Source organism: Alosa sapidissima, chromosome 16, assembly GCF_018492685.1.
Source record: "Alosa sapidissima isolate fAloSap1 chromosome 16, fAloSap1.pri, whole genome shotgun sequence".
Taxonomy (NCBI): domain Eukaryota; kingdom Metazoa; phylum Chordata; class Actinopteri; order Clupeiformes; family Clupeidae; genus Alosa; species Alosa sapidissima.
The window spans coordinates 26191875-26210554 of NC_055972.1; the positions used below are offsets into that span (position 1 = coordinate 26191875).

General features: G+C 45.5%; 1 protein-coding gene across 1 annotated transcript; it reads left to right on the plus strand.

The window, feature by feature from the left end:
• The first annotated feature begins 740 nt into the window (after positions 1 to 740).
• On the plus strand, positions 741 to 17695 carry ism1 (isthmin 1). Its single transcript, XM_042065300.1, has 6 exons — positions 741 to 1870; positions 9357 to 9599; positions 11372 to 11672; positions 14275 to 14418; positions 14726 to 14815; positions 16124 to 17695. Exons 1-6 carry the CDS (start codon positions 1733 to 1735, stop codon positions 16639 to 16641), a joined length of 1434 nt encoding a protein of 477 aa, XP_041921234.1. The 5' UTR covers positions 741 to 1732; the 3' UTR covers positions 16642 to 17695.
• Positions 17696 to 18680: the final 985 nt, after the last annotated feature.

Consider the following 18680-nt stretch of genomic DNA (forward strand, 5'->3'; position numbering starts at 1 on the left):
AATATTATTAGAGTAGGCTATCTATTAAATGTAAAATAAATAAATCAAACATTTTCTTGGTTGTTGCATTTGAATTGAAATTCTTTTGAAATTAACAGCTGAAGGTAGCCTAAAGCCAGGCAATTTATTTAATTTGCATAGATGTCTGTTATTCTCACTCTGCTTAAGGATGCATACAGATCATGCACACTTACTTCAGTTCATGTTAATGTCCCTGCATTGTGGTTTATTACTGTAATACTGAATCTTTATTCTGTATAGCAGAATGACATTTTTTCTGTCACAATGGCAACCAAAATAAAACACTAAAATCGAGATTGACCATTTGGGATAGCACTATACACTAGGCAGGAACTTTAAAAGCCTCCCACCGTGTGAGGCTATAACTTGACGCTGTGCATAAGTGCTTTGAAGCCAGCCATAAACAAATACTTCAGAGGTGGCAACATTTGTCGATGTATTTATGCCAGCTTGAACACAACACGAGAATCAACAAATAGAAATATAACTTCTCTGTTAAGGACGTTATGATTCATGAACACCCTAATAGACATGTAATTAAGCAAATATTTTATTGTAACATGCCTGGTAGATAGCCCCCTTGCTCTGACTTCTCACATAACCTGTCAAGCGACGACTCGTGGCCGGTTGTGAGTTGCGTGTGGCCCGCTCCCGTCCCGCCACTCCCCTACCGCTCGTGGGTATGTTTAAGTAGCCTACTCTGCGCTGGCTTGGGCGGAATCAGAAGGGTTAAATATAGGGGGAGGGGAGATGACAGCAAACCAACAGAGCGGTATATAAAAACACTTCGGGCGCACTCAAAGCAGGCACTGAGTTTGTGTTGGAGAGCTTGCGTATGTCCACGCAAAGAGGAGCGTGCGTCGTGAAACGCTCTTGACAGCATGTACCTGAATTTGTGATAAGAAGTTTTTCGCCAAACACAATAGCACCATTGTGTGCCCTGCGCTTAGTCTCCAGGAGGCAGCGAGTTTTTATTTCATTAGAGAAAATGGAATCATAACAACAACATAACAACGCGCTCTTGATAACAACGCTCGGAACTGTAGGCGTAGGAGAACGGACATGGTTGATAAGCGCAGTATTCAATGCAAAGGGGGTAAATTAAGGACCAAGAGATGAAGGGAGAATTCAATTTGTCAGGGTGAAGTTTCACGAGAAGCTGCAAGGAATGATGCAGAAGTCTTCCATTCCAATCGTTGCCTGGTTGTGAGGCAATTCACCTGAACTCCAGCAAGGAGTGAGAAGAGCAACTTCAGAAGGCTACTTTGGGAACCCTGGGCCCTACACACAGGCAACTCAATAACTCATTATTGACGTGTTATTTTTGTGTTATATTGAGATGGGAAATTGTAGAGTTTCTAGAGCTGAGGTCATAGATTAAATCCTTTAGCCTACCTGGACACCACCTCAGAACTTTTCATGAATTCGTAGCCTATCTCGGAGCCATTGTCTGACAAATACACTGGTTTAACTTCAAGGAGTACGACCTATATCACCTGGGGGACTACTCCCTGCGACTCATCCTTGCATTTAGTTACTTTACTTCCCTTTTCCTCTGAAATTTGATATTTCTGATCCCGAAGTGGCTCCGCAGTGGTGTTGCGGCTCCTCGTCCGCGGCGGATCCGGAGATCGGAGGTTCTGCAGCGGGAGGAGGCGGCGGTGGAACCCCTGCCACACCGCAGGGTCCAAAAACCGGTCGCGTGAAAAGGATGATTCGGTTGGCGGCAGAATTGTTGTTACTGCTGGGACTGTTGCTACTAACTTTACACATCACAGTACTGCGAAGCAGTCCTCTACAACCGGGGAACGCAACGTTAGATCAGGAGCAGCACGCGCTGACAACGCAGGTGAGCTTGGCATCTTTTCACGGTTGAAGTTAAAAACTAACCATTGATGACCTAACATATGATTGCCAGAAAGTCTGGTAATTTAGTTAACTAAAGGAAGATCAGGAAAACCATCCTGAAACTCATGATGACGGGTAGTCTCAAATTTGGGTGGTGGACCAGTCACACCTTTCACTTCACATCACCATTGTCATGGATGCATTCGATTGTAATTAGGGATTGTATGAATGAGAATAGTGATTGACGTTCACGTCAATTACTTACATAAAGACAGTGCTTAGCTGACAGTGTCGTGTCCGGCTATAATCCAATCATGACACTCGACATACTGACGGGACTGCAATGATTCCATTTACTTTCATTTGCATCAAAAAGGCCGTAGCCTAATGTTTGCTAAGAAGTGCACTGAAGCTTGGAGTTCGGATCGGTTAGGCTATTCATTGGCGCAACGCATGTGATAGAAGGGCCACAGAGGTCTGTTTGATTTCGCTGTAGGCAATTTCACAATGCATCACACTTTTGCATTCGGTGTTTTATGTTGAGATGCGATTTTGCAGTCAGCTATGATCTTGCAAGGAATCAGACCCGTTGACAATCTCGGGTAAAATCAGTTAAGTTTGGCTGTAGAGAGCACTGTCTGAAATAGACAGGCTGAAGTTATGTCCTGGGTTCTCATATACTATAACAATGTATAGGGAAGGTCATCCTTATTTTGTTCTCAAAACTCACCATGTTTGTCCATCAATAAGTAAAACCAACACACACACACACACACACACACACACACACACACGCACGCACGCACGCACGCACAACCCCACACCCACAGACTCGGCACAGGTTGTGGCAAGGGCTTAAATAAATTACTTCAGGCAGCATGGCAAGCAAGTTCTGTCAGAGCAGTTTGATGAGACAAACTTATAAAAACTGTTACAACAATGGACCTCACTTTATGAGGAGTCATCACTGATAATTTTCCTTATTTCATGTTAAACTTTACCTCAGTTCATCAGTGAGAATCAAGCATTGTCTGGTTGATCTGGTCTTCTTGACAGACATTTAAGTATGAGGTCAGGAGGGGTCAGAGGTGACTTCCTTAAGGCTTTTAGGTGCTTGCCCCTGGCTATTGGCGTTCATCATTTGGGCATCAGTGATACCTGAGTGTCTTGTTGACATAGTGGGAAGCATGGCTTGTCTCATGACTGTGACTCTTTATCATCACTGCGACTGTAATATAAATAACTGCGACTCATCCCAAGTAACCTTTCCTTTTACCAAGCTGATACCTCACTGCTCAGGATTTCATATGGAGAAAGACAGCTATGGAAATAGACCAACCCATTATTGGGTCCTGTAAAAGTGAGATGTTTCTTAAACTGACCTCTCCACTGCCGTCTTCTTCCTTTGAGAGACAGAAGTGTGTCTTTGTGGGATGATACCACAGCCACATGGTGTGTGTATCAGAGGGTCTGAACCTAGGTTATAAGGCCAGAAGATCAACTGGGGGTTTTCAGGGTGGTTAAACACCCAAGGGCTGCTTTTTGATGTATTTTTAGAATGGCACTGAAATGTCCTTGTCAATGTGACTGCACAATTGTTGTGATTGTTGTTGTGACTGCACAACCCGGTGATGAATGGGCATTTAGCCACACAGCCAGGCATCTCCTGTAAATGGGGAAAATAGGGATATGATGTGCTAAATACCAACATGAAAAGCTCTACATGCATCTGGTTTCATTAGTTATGAGGCCATCCAACACACTGCAAAGGAATGTAATAAACGGACATTCAACAAATGAACATGTCTTAAAAATACTTAAATACTTAAACCCTGTGAACTAATCCCTGAAGCCAGTTTGTCTATCACAGTGATAGATTATAGCATACATACAGTAATTTCCTGTGTATTAGCCTCATTGTGTATAAGCCGCAGAACAGAGTTTTATGCAAGGTAAAAAAAACATACCATATTAACACCATATTAACTACCCCCGGGTATTAACCTCATAGCTGAAGAAATTTTGCAAAATCAATGTTTAAGATGCGGCTAATAGTTGGGAAATTACGGTAGTCTGACTAATTTAATTCTACAGAATTGATTCCACAGGGATGTTTCACTGTATTATACAGGGAAAGAATTGAATTGTTGGCTATATTGGTTGGGCGGACTGATAACCTTTTCTTAGTAAGTCTGTGGCTGAGTTTAGGGGCATGTAGGGAAAGATACTCATGCTTGTGTTTTTGCTCTTCCTCCGGCGAGGAGATTGCAAACACGTCCCAAAAATGCTCTGTTTGGTTTTGTCATGGCCATGTTGTTGTTAGGTGATGCAAGGATCGGTCTGGCATCTGCGTTTTTGTTTGTCAACTGGCGCTGCGTTTGTTATTGAGAACTCTGCTTCGGAGCTCTGGAAACATCTGAGGAATCCACTCACAGTGTGTGTGCGTGTGCTTTTCACAGTGAACAAGTCACTCGCAGAGAGAGAGAGAGCCTGAGCAGGAATGCACATGGATGGTCCTCACATGACCCACACCTGCCTAATCACATGACTCACACCTGCCTAGTCATTGTAACCTACTTTGGGGTAGGGTAGGTATTCTGACAGAACTAAAAGAACTAAACACTGCCTAGTCTGACACCACAGCCTGTCACTTCACACCTGTAGATCTCATTGGAAATGATTTCTGACTTCCTCTAGTAAAAAAAAACACCTCCTCAACTCCACTACCAATGCCTGGGGGCATCACACTTGTGATGTGTGTGTGTTTGTGTGTGTGTGTGTGTGTGTGTGTGTGTGTGTGTGTGTGTATGCATGTGTGTATGTGTGCGTGAGTCCAGCAATGAGTTAACCAGATATCTGGTCCAGTTGCTTGTTTAAACAGCTTTTCTCTCTGATTAAGAGGTGATGTTGGAGAAGTCATATGAGACGCAGTTAGGAAGATTCTGTCATAGAGTCGGCTTTCGAGGTATCTGGCAGAGTAATCAAACTCTCACTGAACCCAAAAGCCATATGCAGGATAAAGAAGGGTTAATGAGAAAGAAATAACAAAAACGACTAGAGGCCTAGGAACAGGGTCACTGGAGAGAAAGAGAGAGAGAGAGAGAGAGAGAGAGGTCTTAAGAAAGAGATCATTTTCTTTTCCACCTTGGTGAGGAATTGAAAAGCATCTGGCACTACGTGCACAGCCTTCATTTCCTGCCCCCCCAGTGGCTTCCAATTGAAAATGGAGTCATGCTCCTTTAAGCAACCCCTGCCAACTGAATGAAGGGGAAGTAGGGAAGTGGCCGGGGGTGGGGTGGGATGGGGGCATAAGCCAGGGACAGGAACTGGGCGGGGGTCAGCTGGTGTGTGACTTTCATTCATGGTTTTTTTTTGGAGGGGGGGGTGGGGGTACTTCCTGGGAGGCCTTGTATGATTTGAAGAATGGTGTATGACTAGTGATGCTCCAGTCAAAGGCGGCTCTGCTTGCTCTCCCAGGGGCCAGATTGTGAAGGTCTTGGGCTGATGAGTCCTCTAATTAGAGGCCACAGATAAGATACAGTATTGAAAGAGACAAATATTGAACTAAAACAAAACAAAACAAAAGTTGTAACATGGGAATAAAAACATTGCAGATGTCATATGACTCTGTTCTGTCGATTTTTTTAAACACAATTATTAAAGTGTAAGAACACCATTATGATCGTGCCGTAGCCTTAGCCCACTGGCGGCGACATTCGTGTCTATGGCTTTGATGCTCAAGAGATAGCCTAGAAAACATTTCTAAACTTTGGCGTTGACACGCGTCAGACGCTGCCAGTGAGCGTTGCGCTTTAGCTCCTGGATCCTATGTCAACTGTTCATGCCGAGCTTTCTGAACTACTTAAGTGTGTCTTTTGAGGTGGGATAACTCCACAAGGCCTGGTAATCCCAGTGCGGTAAATGACTGTACACTTGTGGTATTGGTTAGCAACACCAACGCCACAAGCCCTTGCTTTCTTTGTCTACCATGTCAGGCTCTCGATTGCTCGGCAGTGGTGCTACAAGAGATTCTTCTCACTGCTACAATAACAAATTCAAAACCAATACAGACTCAGACAACAAACAGACAATTATGCTTTCACAGTGAAGTGTTTCCTTACCCTGTCTGATTTCTGCAGAGCCTGTAAAAATGACGTTTTCCCCCCTTCTCACTGAGCAAGATAAGCTGAAAGACTTGTTGTGAAGAGAGGATTGAATTACCAGTGGTGAAAATAAACCCATGTAATTCTCAATGATGGTTGAGGTGTAACTGTCAAGTAAAGGTCAAAATTCTTAAGTTAAAAGGATCCTGAAAAGGTAGCATGGTGTAATTCCTTTGATGCTTACACATTGTCCGATACTTTGCCTCCTTGAGTTTCTTGTAACTGAGCGCCTGGAGGCTCGATGTAGTAAGCTCTGTAGCTGTACATACTGATGCATTATGCACTTCGTATTGAACTTTGTTCACATTTTTAAAATCATTCTGTTTTTCATTATCTTTGATAATGAGCATTTATATGATGATGATGATGATCCTTATCTTTTTTTGTCCAGACGGCAACAAACAGCCAACTTTTGTTGATAAGATTTTGAAAGAAAGTTGTTTTGCTACTCTCTATTATTACAACAGGAGAGCATGTGTAATCCCCTAGAGAGATATAAATAATTTCCCTTACATACTCCTTCAACCAATTTACGTAGTCGCGTGTATGGATACTTTCTGCTGATGGTGGTTTGTTACACACACACACACACACACACACACACACACACACACACACACACAGAGAGACAGAGACACGAGCAAAGCCACACACACACACACACACACACACACACACACAGACACGGACAAAGCCACACACACACAGACACACACACACAAACACAGAGACAGAGACACGAGCAAAGCCACACACACACACACACACACACAGACATGGACAGAGGCACACACAGACATGGACAGAGGCACACACACACAGAGACACGGACAGAGCCATACACACACACACACACACACACACACACACAGAGACAGACACACACACACACACACACAGCACAAGGGCCTTTTTAGAAAAACAAGAGAAAAACAAGATTGATGGACTCCTTTGATCTTATTGTCTACCCAAAGCAGTATGGATGATTACTGGCTACTTAAAGCTGTCATTCCAACTGGGGAGTAATTGCTCCTTCTGTGTGTATGTGACGGGGAACACATGCCTCTGCAGTCCATAGGGGACACATTTACTGCCCCCCCTAACACACACACACACACACACACACACACACACACAGTAAGAGAGCAGCCAAGTATTTTTCTGTCAGCTGAGAGAGAGAGAGAGAGAGACGCCACAATGATTTCGCAACGCTGGCTCGGATGTCTGTTTCTTCTGCGCTGCCATAAAGGAGCAGCGTGGGACTTCAGTGGAACCATCAGTCGTAACACGGCCCAGTGCTCCAGACAGCCGCTCAGAGCTTTCTATATTTGTCCATATTTTAGTACTACAATAAGGCACTTTTTCCCCCCCTTTTTTTTGCATTTTTATTTTATTTTTGCAAAACCAAACACTAAAGCTTTTATTTTCAAATTCATCTGCACCAGAGTATTTGGCCATAATTAATCCTATAAAGTATTTTATAAATAGTTAAAAACATTGACTATTTTGCCAGGCCAGCTGTTTTGTAGCAGCTGTCGGCTGCGTTTCTCCTCAGACCCGTTCCTCTGAGCCAGGTCCCAGTGAAGGCATAGGGCTACTGCTGCCTTCAGTTTGGCGAGGACACATTTGCTTTTATGTTGTTTTCGATTTCACTCCCTCTTGGCTTCGCTTGGATTCGTTTCTCTCCCTTGTTTCTTTGCAGTAGTATAAAATGTCTTTGCAGAGAATTAGTCAACGGGCGTCTGTGTAAACAAATAGAGGTGCTGAAAAGGGGTTCTGAGAATGCAACTTTATTTGTTCGTGTGTGTGTGACTATGTGTGTGTGAAAGAGAGAGTTAGAAAGAGAGACAGAGAGGGTTAGAAAGAAATACAGAGAGAGAAAGGGTTAGAAAGAAATAGAGTGAGGGTTTAAAAGAGAGAGAGAGAGGGTTAGACAGAGAGAGAGGAGGAGGGAAGAAAGAGATCATTTATCTCTTGTGCCACTCTGGAAGCAGGTGGCGGGTCAGATGCTGCTTTGCGGTTTGTGGTTTTGATCAGGCCCCCAGGGGATGCCGGGGCCGAGCTCTGGACGCAGGCTTCAGGCGTCCGGCCTCGGGCCGAGCAGTGGCTGCGGCGGGCCTGGCCTTCTGGCCTGTGGCCTCTGAGGGTTAAGCCACAGCCGGCGCTCACACACCCTCCACTTCTCCTCAACAACCCCCACCCCCCACACCATCCCGGCTGCGGGTGGATTTATGGAGAGGGTCGTTGCCATTTGAACCACCTGTCATCCTGACTTATTAATCCAGCCTCGCTAAGTGGCTGTCTATGGGAGACATTATCGTGCCTCATTTGCAGCAGGCACATGATGGGTGGGTAAGGAGCTCATAGATGGGGCTTGGGCATTCAGGTCTTTTTTTCTCAAATAGTCTTTTGGGTTTAGGGGGGGGTTTTGGCTAAATTAGAGCTGTGAATCACTCATTCAAGAGAGCGCGGCTGTTGAGTGTGCACTACAGTTGTGTGGAAGAATAATGAGAAGCATATTGCCAGATGAGGAAGTGAATAACTTCTACTTGCTTTGTGACATTATGTTCCCATATAATTTAATTAATGAACTTAACGATGGAACTACATGAGTGAACATCCATAAAGCATCTTGCCACCAACGATCTTGGCAGAGGTGAAAGAAGACGAAAAGACAAATGTCCATTCTGATCAACATTGTATCCTCAGATCTCCGCTGTCACCATCTGGCAGTGCTTAAAAAGAAAAGACAAACGACGGCCCCTAAACCGCCATGTCACTTTTAGGCAACACCTGTCAGTCAGGGATCTTACGACAGCTTTCAGCACGTCCATTTAAAGTTAAAGTTAAAGTTGACTGATATTTAGCAGACGCTTTTATGGAAAGCGACACAGACTCGCAAACAGCAGAAATCGAACATGGGTCGATCAATTGCAAATAAATATTTGGGTAACATTTCTGGCTGCTGAGAGGTCATGCAGTAAGGGTCATTTCCTGTTGTGTGAACACATTGTTGGTTCAACGACTTTGCAAAAATGACAAAAAATAGAACAAATCAGTATTTGGTAAACATTGTTAATGTCTTTGGGTGAAGTGAAGAAAAGGAAATCGCACACAGTGGTTGATGCTGAAGGATTAATGTATAAAAATAAGCCGAAACAGGTATAGAACAAATAGGTGCAAGAGACCTTACATGGACCATCTTCAGCATTCACAGTTTGAAAATGTCTATGGGCTAACAGAGTAATCTAATTAATTGAATCTAATGTGATGTTGATCTCATATAGAATCTAATATGAGTGTCCTCCACTCGTTTTTTGACAGAATGATCTCAATGCTGAGAGCAGCTCTTCGTCGCAGCACGGCCCAGGGGACTGGAGAACGGGCCCAGAGCACAGAGTGGAGCCCCACCGGCCGGCGTCCCAGCCCTGGGTCCAGACCCAGAACCAAAACCAGGGGGCCGGGAGCAGCCTGCAGAGGGACGGGCCGGGGGCCTTCCTGCTGGACCTCCAGCACCTTCCGGACCTCTCCAAGGCGGACATAAACGGACAGAACCCCAACATACAGGTATGGATGGGGCCTAGTACACTGGCTATGAAAGAGAGAGGAAGAGAGAGAGAAAGAGACAGAAAGAGAGCAAGAGGGAAAGAAAACATAAGCACATATGAGACAGAGAGGGGGGGGGGGAGAGAGACAGCAAAAGAGAGATAGAACACAAGCACATGTGAGAGAGAGGGAGAGAAAGTGAAAGAGAGTGAAAGAGAGAGAAATAACACAAGCGAGAGGGAGAGAGCAAAAGAGAGCCAGAGGAAGAGAAAAGAGAAGGAGGAGAATATGAGTGTGAGACATGGCTGCCCAAGCACATAGACCAGATGCTTGGCAAACAGGAAGAGGCAGAATGGCCTGTTGCACACCAGCACTCCTTTTCACCAGCAAGCAAGCCTCCAGGAGCCTATGGTAGTCCACACAACGTCTCTCTGTCTCCCTCTTTCTCACCCTCTCTCGCTTTCTCTCTCAATCTCTCTCTCTCTCCCTGACATTCATACACACATTTCTCTCTAATGTTTGTATATGAGAGCTCTAAGCAAAGCCTATGAGCCTATGATATTCCAAAGCTCTCTGTCCCCCTCTTTCTCACTCTTTCTCTCAATCTCTGACATGCATACATTTATCTCCAATGTTTGAATATGAGAGCTCTAAGTAAAGCCTATGAGATTCCACAAAAAGTCTCTCTGTCTCTCTTTCTTTCTCCTTCCACCTCTCCCCCTCTCTCTCTCTCTCTGACACACACTCACACAAACATTTATTATAAATATTTGAATATGAGAGCTGGAGCAACACTGGAAAGACAATCAGGCCCAGCCAGTAGAGTTGTATTCGCCTGTTGTTTAGTAACCATATCCAGGCTGGAATCACTCCTTTTGGTGGACTAATCCGTGGAGGACTGGGCTCCACTTTGCGAAAGGATAAGATGGGGATCTTAACAGTAAAATCCGGGGGAAGGACAAAGTGCATTAGGCTCTCAAGATGTGAGGAGTCTGTAGAAGAGTGAGCGGCTGCGCAGAGAGAGGGGGGGGGGGGGGGGACTGGGAGCTTCTTTGATCCCAGGATTCATCTGGCTTTCATGGTCTGGAGGAGGCTGAGGAGCCCTTTGAACTTGGCGTTTAGGTGGAGAGAGGGAGGGTGGGATGAAGAGAGGGAGAGAGAGAAAGAGGAGAGGGGACCAAAGAAGAGTGGTAACCAAGGCAAAGGTGGAAGGTCCCCCCCCCCCCCCCCCCCCTCATATGGGAGGCATATGTGTGAGGACAAGGGGCTGGGGTGAGGGGTGTGGTGGAGTGTGTGTGTGTGTGTGGGGGGGGGGTGGAGTGGGGGGCTAGCTGGGGGTCAGTGGAAGCAGGGGTATCACTTGGTAACCGCACCCTCTCAGGGTGACCCATGAAGCATGACAGACCCACGTCTGGAGACAATCACAAAGCTTACAGATTACATAGCCACTCTCACTTCAAAATCTAATTGACAGAAGTATGCGGCTTTCATTCCCCCCACCTCCCTCCTCCTCCTCAAAATAAAAAATCATCTTTCTCTGGCCAAACTACTGCTGTTAATCAAACTATTAAAACCGAAAAACAGGAAACATGTGGTTCTAAATATTTTAAACTACTTGTGGTCACAGGCCACAACTTGCGAAACCATATTTCCTGGAATATTCAGTTCCATTGATGTTCTCAGTTCATCTTGTTGGCCTTCGATGAGATGTGTCCAGGCGTGTTAGATGACCCTTTAATTCGAGAGGGTGTGTGTGGTCTACACCTAACGTACCTTACTCGTTGCTTACGTAGGTGACCATCGAGGTGGTGGACGGACTGGAGGCGGCCGAGCCAGAAAAGGGCCTTCGCAAAGAGAAGAAACCAGGCTGGGCCACACCCAACTGGAGGAACTGGTGGCAGCGTTCGTCTTCCTCTTCCTCATCGTCCACCTCCTCCTCCTCTTCCTCAATCTCCTCTCCTGTATCCACCTCGACGGTGCAGAGACCAGAGGAGCAGGATTACTCCTATGAGGGCAACACTGACAACAGCAACTTCCTCAAGCCACTGGAAGACTGGGAGCGCAGAGGTGGAGGAGCAAGCAGACCTGAATACGGTAAATGTGTGTGTGTGTCTGTGCGTTTGTGTGTGTGTACGCGCGCACCCGATTTTGAAGCTTCTCTCGTCGCATATGGTCATAGTTTGATCTGGAATCTGTAATTTGCAGATTTGCGCTGTCACCATAATGGGGACAGTCATTGCTGGGTCGGTTCATGGAGCCTGTGATTGCAGGATGTTGGGCTCTTTTACGAGATGGATTCCCTCATGGTTCTCCACTGTCTACGTGACAGAAAAACACACACACACAAATATGCCTCAGAGACATCAAAGCCTGACAGCAGGAACTGAGGACATCCGCTCCTCCATTTACTCATTCACTCACTCACTTACTTACACGCCCGCTCGCTTACTTGCATAGCACATAGACTACACACACACACACACACACACACACACACACACACACACACCACTTTCAAAGCAGGGGCCAAATGAATAAATATGCGGCCACGTCGAAGAATGCACTTCCTGTCACCCGCATGCTTGCTGTGTCACAACTCGCTCCAAACCCCAATTGCAGAGAGAGAGAGAGGAAGAATTCTGTGCATCGAAAGCAGCCGGGATTCCCGAGTTTTTCAGCGTTTTCGTATGTGGATCAATATACGCATTCCGTTCTTTTGCTGTCGGAAACTTGAAGTGACAGCGGAGGCCGTAATGGCGCAGCCAGAACTCGCAGGACAGCAGATGCCTTATCTACCTCCTGATTGGGTGATTAGTCACTCTCAGCGGTGCATGTGGCTGACCGCATGCTTTAGAAATGGTAATGGCCCGGGGACAAGAGGCAGCCGAGCGTGACCGCAAGGCCGGCTGAAAGTGAGCCGGTGAGACTGGCCCCGCTCCTGACGGACTGAGGGGTCTTTGTTTCCATCACCGAACTATGGGGACATAGTTCTGTGATTAGCTGAGTGAGCGCATGTGTGTTTATATATATATATATATATATATATATATATATATATATATATATATATATATATATATATATATATATATATAGTTATATACACACATATATCTATATATGTGTGTGTGTGTGTGTGTATACAGGATGTATGGATGGAGTGGATAGTTAAAGCAGTGATGATAATATGTGTCAGATGCGACAAAGTGAGAGTGAGACTACGCAGAGGCTTCAGACTAGAGGCTGGGTTGCCCCCATGAATTGTCTTCAGCCATGCAGTAAATCGCTCGCAGGACGTCAAAGTGGAGCTAAATGTATTATACAGCCCTGTTTGTAAACGGTTCCATGTTTTCCGATTACATTGATCCCAAGTCTGATCTCTTGTGGTTTTCAACCTCCACTCCACTCTATCCAGCTGACAAAATCCCTTAGCCAGCTACCCAAGGTTTTAAATGTGTGTAAATGCCTAAATTAAAAGATTTTTCTAGCTTAGCTTAGCGTGGTGTGTCAGACCTCCTCTTGGCAAAATGGAGACGTTTGGCAAAGCGCTACCCCTTCAGAAAATATTTCCCGATGTTGCTGCTGCTGCCTGGGCTAGCGCTTCGTTTCCAGCCCTCCCAGTCTCTTGTTGGGGATGGGAGGAGGAGGAGGAGGAGGAGAGCTAAGCCAAGCTGAAGAGGAAGCCCTGCGCTGTCCCAATGAGTCTGGCTGCTTCACAGTAGCGCTGCGGTAGACTGCTCCTCCTCTGAGCCTCATTTGTCTTCCCCACCAGCCCAGCCATCCCCACCCAGTCTAGTCCAGTCCAATCCAGTTCAGTTCACTTCAGTTCGATTCAATTCTCTTCAGTCTAGTTCAATCCAGTTCTGTTCAGTCCAGTTCAGTAACAACATGAACAGTTAATGGCATATTCCTCATACCCCTTGTAAGACTAGGCTATCATGCTAGCCAATTAACAATTATTGCAAAGGTGTTAACCACATCCATATCCGCGATATTTGCAAACATGAACTTTCACGTTCAACTGTATAAGTGAGGTCCAGTCCACAGTTCTGACTGGGATAAGGTTCGCCTGAAGTTCTTATTTATGTGGTCCCAACTTTTGGGATTGGGACTGACAGTGTTCTTTACACTCGATTAGCAGAGAATGCTGGTGGTGCTTTGAGTGTTAACATTCATGAATTATGCTAGCACAGCACAGTGCATCCTGATTTATGAAGGAAGCGGTGTCTCAGGCTGGAAAAAGAACTCAAAATAGTAGTAAAAAGTAGGAGTGAAACAGCAACAGGATACCATTTTCAGTGTGGGTCCATCTGAGGAGTGTTTTATGTTTAGGTTGGAGGAGAGTGGAGGAGGGGGCGGCCATGTTTGGTCCAGGCCCATGTGTTGCCCCGTACAATTACACTGGCATGCTAATGAGTGTGGCTGGCGGACGAGCTAGTGCCTCAGGTGCTGCTAACATACGGTCCGAATCAGCTCTGCAGCAGGCAACCACAGACTCAGCACCCAGTGCATGGGTGTAGTCTTTAACTTCCATTCAGTGCAGTTTGGTTTGCCTTTAGCTAACAGCTAACTTAGTAAACTGTTAAATTAACTCTGTGTGCTTTGCGTTTCAAAGGTTAGCCGTAAAACGCAAAGCACACAGAGCTAGCACACAGAGCTAACAGCTAACGCTTCTCTCCCCTCTTGCGTCAAACAGACTACATGGATGGAGAAGGCGATTGGAGCAACTGGTCGTCATGCAGCGTCACCTGCGGCAATGGTAACCAGAAGCGCACCAGATCCTGTGGTTACGCCTGTACGGCCACCGAGTCTCGCACCTGTGACATGCCCAGCTGCCCAGGTGAGTGAGCTCTGCCAGTCCAGAGAATAAAAATATAATGTTATAAATAAAATATAGCGTTTAGATTATAAATATAGTGTTTTATCTAGAAACCAAAAGCGCTTTACAATGAAGGGAGAACCTTACTTCAGTCACTACCAAAGTGTAGCACCCATCTAGCAGCCCCAGATAATACAGAATGGCTAGACAAGAGCTTCAGCAGTTCTCTTGAGTTCTTTTGATTCTCTCGTTTCTGTGTGTTCTGTGTGGTTGCTCTGCCCTCTGATGGTTTTGTTTAAAACCCAGCTGACTGTTTTTGTACTTGCAGGGATTGAAGATGCCTTTAAGACAGCAGCCACTGAGGTCAGCCTGCTCGCTGGGACCGACGAGTTCAATGCCACAGAGCTCTTTGGTGTTGGTAAGAAACTCTGTCCGTCTCTCTGTCTCTTTTTTCCCCCGCTCCTTTCTTCGTTACTTTCTTTCGTTTTTTTTTTTTTTTTTTAACTCACTCAAAGCAGACTGTTCATGAAGTCCATCTGTCAGCTCCGCGGTTGATCCGCACTTTGCCAAACTAACCAGATACATCAGGCATTAGCATCCACCCAAAACAACAACCGTCCCTTTTCCACTGCCCACTTAACATTCCTGGGCCCTTCAGTCTGCCGCATTCCTGCAGCGGGATGAAAGCCGGCAGGAAGACAGGAGCGCAGCGGGTCGCTCCGGCTCCGCCAGTCTGGTCCCAATAAAAGTGCCCTGGCTCTCCATACACATAGAGCCGTCTTGGCCCACACTAGCCTTCCAGGAGCCTTGCCAAATTAACATCAACAACAGCAAAAAAGCACAATACACCAAGTTGGTTTTATTCAGAAATTAGACCCATATCCTAAACATTCTGTTAAACATGCAGACTTATTATGTGTTAATAAATAAGACATATAACGAAAATCTGTGAGACATTATGGAAATTATGGACTAAAGTCACTAGGTTACAACAGGGACAGCAGGTCTCCTGTGTACATTTGTATTGCGCTTGCACTTGGGCTTTGTACTGTAAGTGCATTGACTCTAATGTGTTTTTGTTTGTGCCCTTGGGGTGCCTGTTCAGTGAACAGTCAGCTCGTGTTCATCTTACTGTAACATCCAAAAAGAGCTTAATTTCATTTGCTGATACAGAATACTACTTCACTCAGACAAGTCAGATGGTTTAGTGGGCGACTCGCAGAACACATCCTCTCATCACAGGAAACTGATCCATCGCAGACAAACAGCGGTGCAATTATTTCAGTGTGTGGGAGCGAGTGAGCGCTCAGGGAAAGGTCAGAAATGAAAACCTGCCCTGGGAAAATGGGTTCCTGGCTTAGGAGGGGAAGAGAAGAGAAACCCCATCTTAGGGTGGAGTTAGAATCTCCAGAGGAGCTGATTCAGGTGGATAGAATCGAAGACTGAAAAGCAGCAACAAAAGTATTTTTATGAAAGTGGCAGGCATAGACTGGCTTTCTAATTCAAACTAGATTCCTGGATGGATCTTGGAATAATCTCAAGCAAAGACAGGATAAATGGGTATTCCATATGTAGCAGTGCCTTTCCTAGTGTACATTTCTTTATGTGTTCTTTCTTTTCCATTGCCGACCCTCTGACTGTAAAAGTTTATGTATTCTTTCTAAAATAGACCAATGTATATACTGGCATTAAATACAGTAGATGCTAACTGCTCTGCCTTTCACAGACACGGACAGCTGCGAGCGCTGGATGAACTGCAAGAGCGAGTTCCTAAAGAAGTACATGACCAAGGTGGCCAACGACCTGCCCAGCTGCCCGTGTGCCTACCCGACGGAGGTGGCCTACAGCACGGCGGACGTGCACGACCCGGGGCGGCGTCGGGACTTCCGCTGGAAGGACGCCAGTGGCCCCAAGGAGAAGCTGGAGATCTACAAGCCCACGGCACGCTACTGCATCCGCTCCATGCTCACGCTGGAGTCCACCACGCTCGCCGCGCAGCACTGTTGCTACGACGACGCCATGAAGCTCATCACACGCGGCAAGGGCGCCGGCACGCCCAACCTCATCAGCACCGAGTTCTCCGCCGACCTGCACTACAAGGTGGACGTGCTGCCGTGGATCATCTGCAAGGGCGACTGGAGCCGCTACAACAATGCCCGGCCGCCCAACAACGGCCAGAGGTGCGCGGAGAACCCGCAGGATGAGGACTACTACAAACAGTTTGAAGAGGCCAGGGAGTTCTGAGCTTGGCACAGAAACAAAAAGAGGAGAGAGAAGAGAAGAGAAGAGAACTGATGTGTTTATTTGGGTTAGCGTACACACACACACACACACACACAGGGGTGGAACCACTTTCTTTTCTCTCGTATGATGGGGAGTCGTGGAGGAGCGTGTGGAGGGACGCCCCTGTAGCTGCAACACGAGCAGTGCAGCTGTTTGTCCAGGACAGTCTTTTATTAGCCAAACAGGCGTGCAGTGGAAGCATCAGCGCTTCTCTCGCGTTCCACCTTCCAGCAAAGCCAAGCGAAGCAGAGCAGAGCAAAGCAGGGCTCCTTCAGCCAACCGAGTGCTTATTCAGTGTATCAGCAGCCGGTGGTGGACAAGATGAAATGTCATCTTATACGTTGGTCTTATAACACTGCTACATTGTGTTTCTTCTAGTCATAAAGACTGTACATTGCAATTTCATAGTTTTATCTGACCATGTTAGATGCAAGACAAAAGGGAAAGAGCTGTTGATTTTTATGTTAAAAAAGGGAAAAAGATTTCTCATGAATTTTTGAAAAAGAATCCATACCTTTTGCCCTGTTTACATGGCAGAAAATGGAGGCAACCAATGAGCTTCAACCGTAAGTTGCAAAAATGGCAGGTGTATCTGGCGGCGTTGGAGCTGCTAGGTCCTGCCTCTGGTACATGTGTAAATGTTCAAAGACTCATATGCAACTTTAGCATGACACACAGGAGGCAACTCCTCTGCTCACTACAAAGGTGCCGGTTGTCACATCTTAAAGGACCCCATGAAAGTTGGTACATTTGTGTAGTGAGCATGTACTACATTTTGCCAATAATCCACAGTCATATTGTCCTCTCTCCCCCTTATATTTGTATTTGGTTTAAGAAAAAGCATTACTCTTGATGTAAAAAAGTGTTATTTTTGTAAAGTATTTATTAAGTTGTAGCTATGTGCCATTGTTGGATGTTCATGATATGTGGAACATATGGGATGTGTGCGTAATGGTTGTATGGCCAGATATTGAGAAGAATGTTGAAATAAAAGGTGATGTCACCTAAAATCTCACAGAAATATGGTTTATTTTGAGAGTTTTGCAAGCATTTTGCCAAATAAGCCAGCTGGACTAATCTGCCTGCAGCAGCACAACAGCTCTAATACTCATGCATTGAATTCCTCCAAGACTCTAAGCCATTGCACAAGACTCCTCTTAGTATCATCCTGAAAAAGGACAGACGTGCTTTTGATGGGATTGCGAAACGATCCTCCGGCCGTCCCTTAAAAACAGATGAAATGCTCAGAATTTGGCACGTGTGCAAGTTCTCAGACTCAATGCATGCGATCACATGGAGTAGAGTGCACTCTTTTTGGCCATGCCAGAGCAGGAACTCCTGGCTCCTGTCCCCTGTGAGATGCTTTGGTGTCTGTTTCACTACTGTCTGAAGTGAGTCCAATAGCTATGTGTAAGAGTGACAAAATCCAGATGTATTTTTTCCCCCCATTGACATGACAGTTTGAAGCTAACAAGCCAACTTCTGCTGCTGAACAGGTTAACACTTAATTAACATTGAACATTTTTCATTCACTGTGTAAGTCACAGAGCTGGTTACCTGAAGAGTTACTGTATGTTTATAAAAATGACATCTGATGACCTCTACACAAACACTTTTGCACAACACTTTTGTACTGTCCCACCATATATTACCTTGAGTATGGGATCCAATCCAGACTCAAAGGTTTTGTATGTGTGTATCACAACTTGAAATAGATTTGTTTCAAGAATAGTGCATATTTGTAACGTTGAAAATTGCTTCTACAAATCATTGTCACAGTTACAAATAATTTCTACAGTTTCAAGTCATGATACACACGTACAAAACGTTCAAGTCTGATTTGATTCTATACTTGAGCGGCTGAATTTTATTGTGAACTCGTTAATAAGTTAACACCACGCCACACTCTTAAAACAAATGTGTTGTCCCTCTCTGGACACAGAGATGTGTTACAAAACAACGCCAGTTGTGTTGTTTTCGATGCAAATTGTGTTATTTTT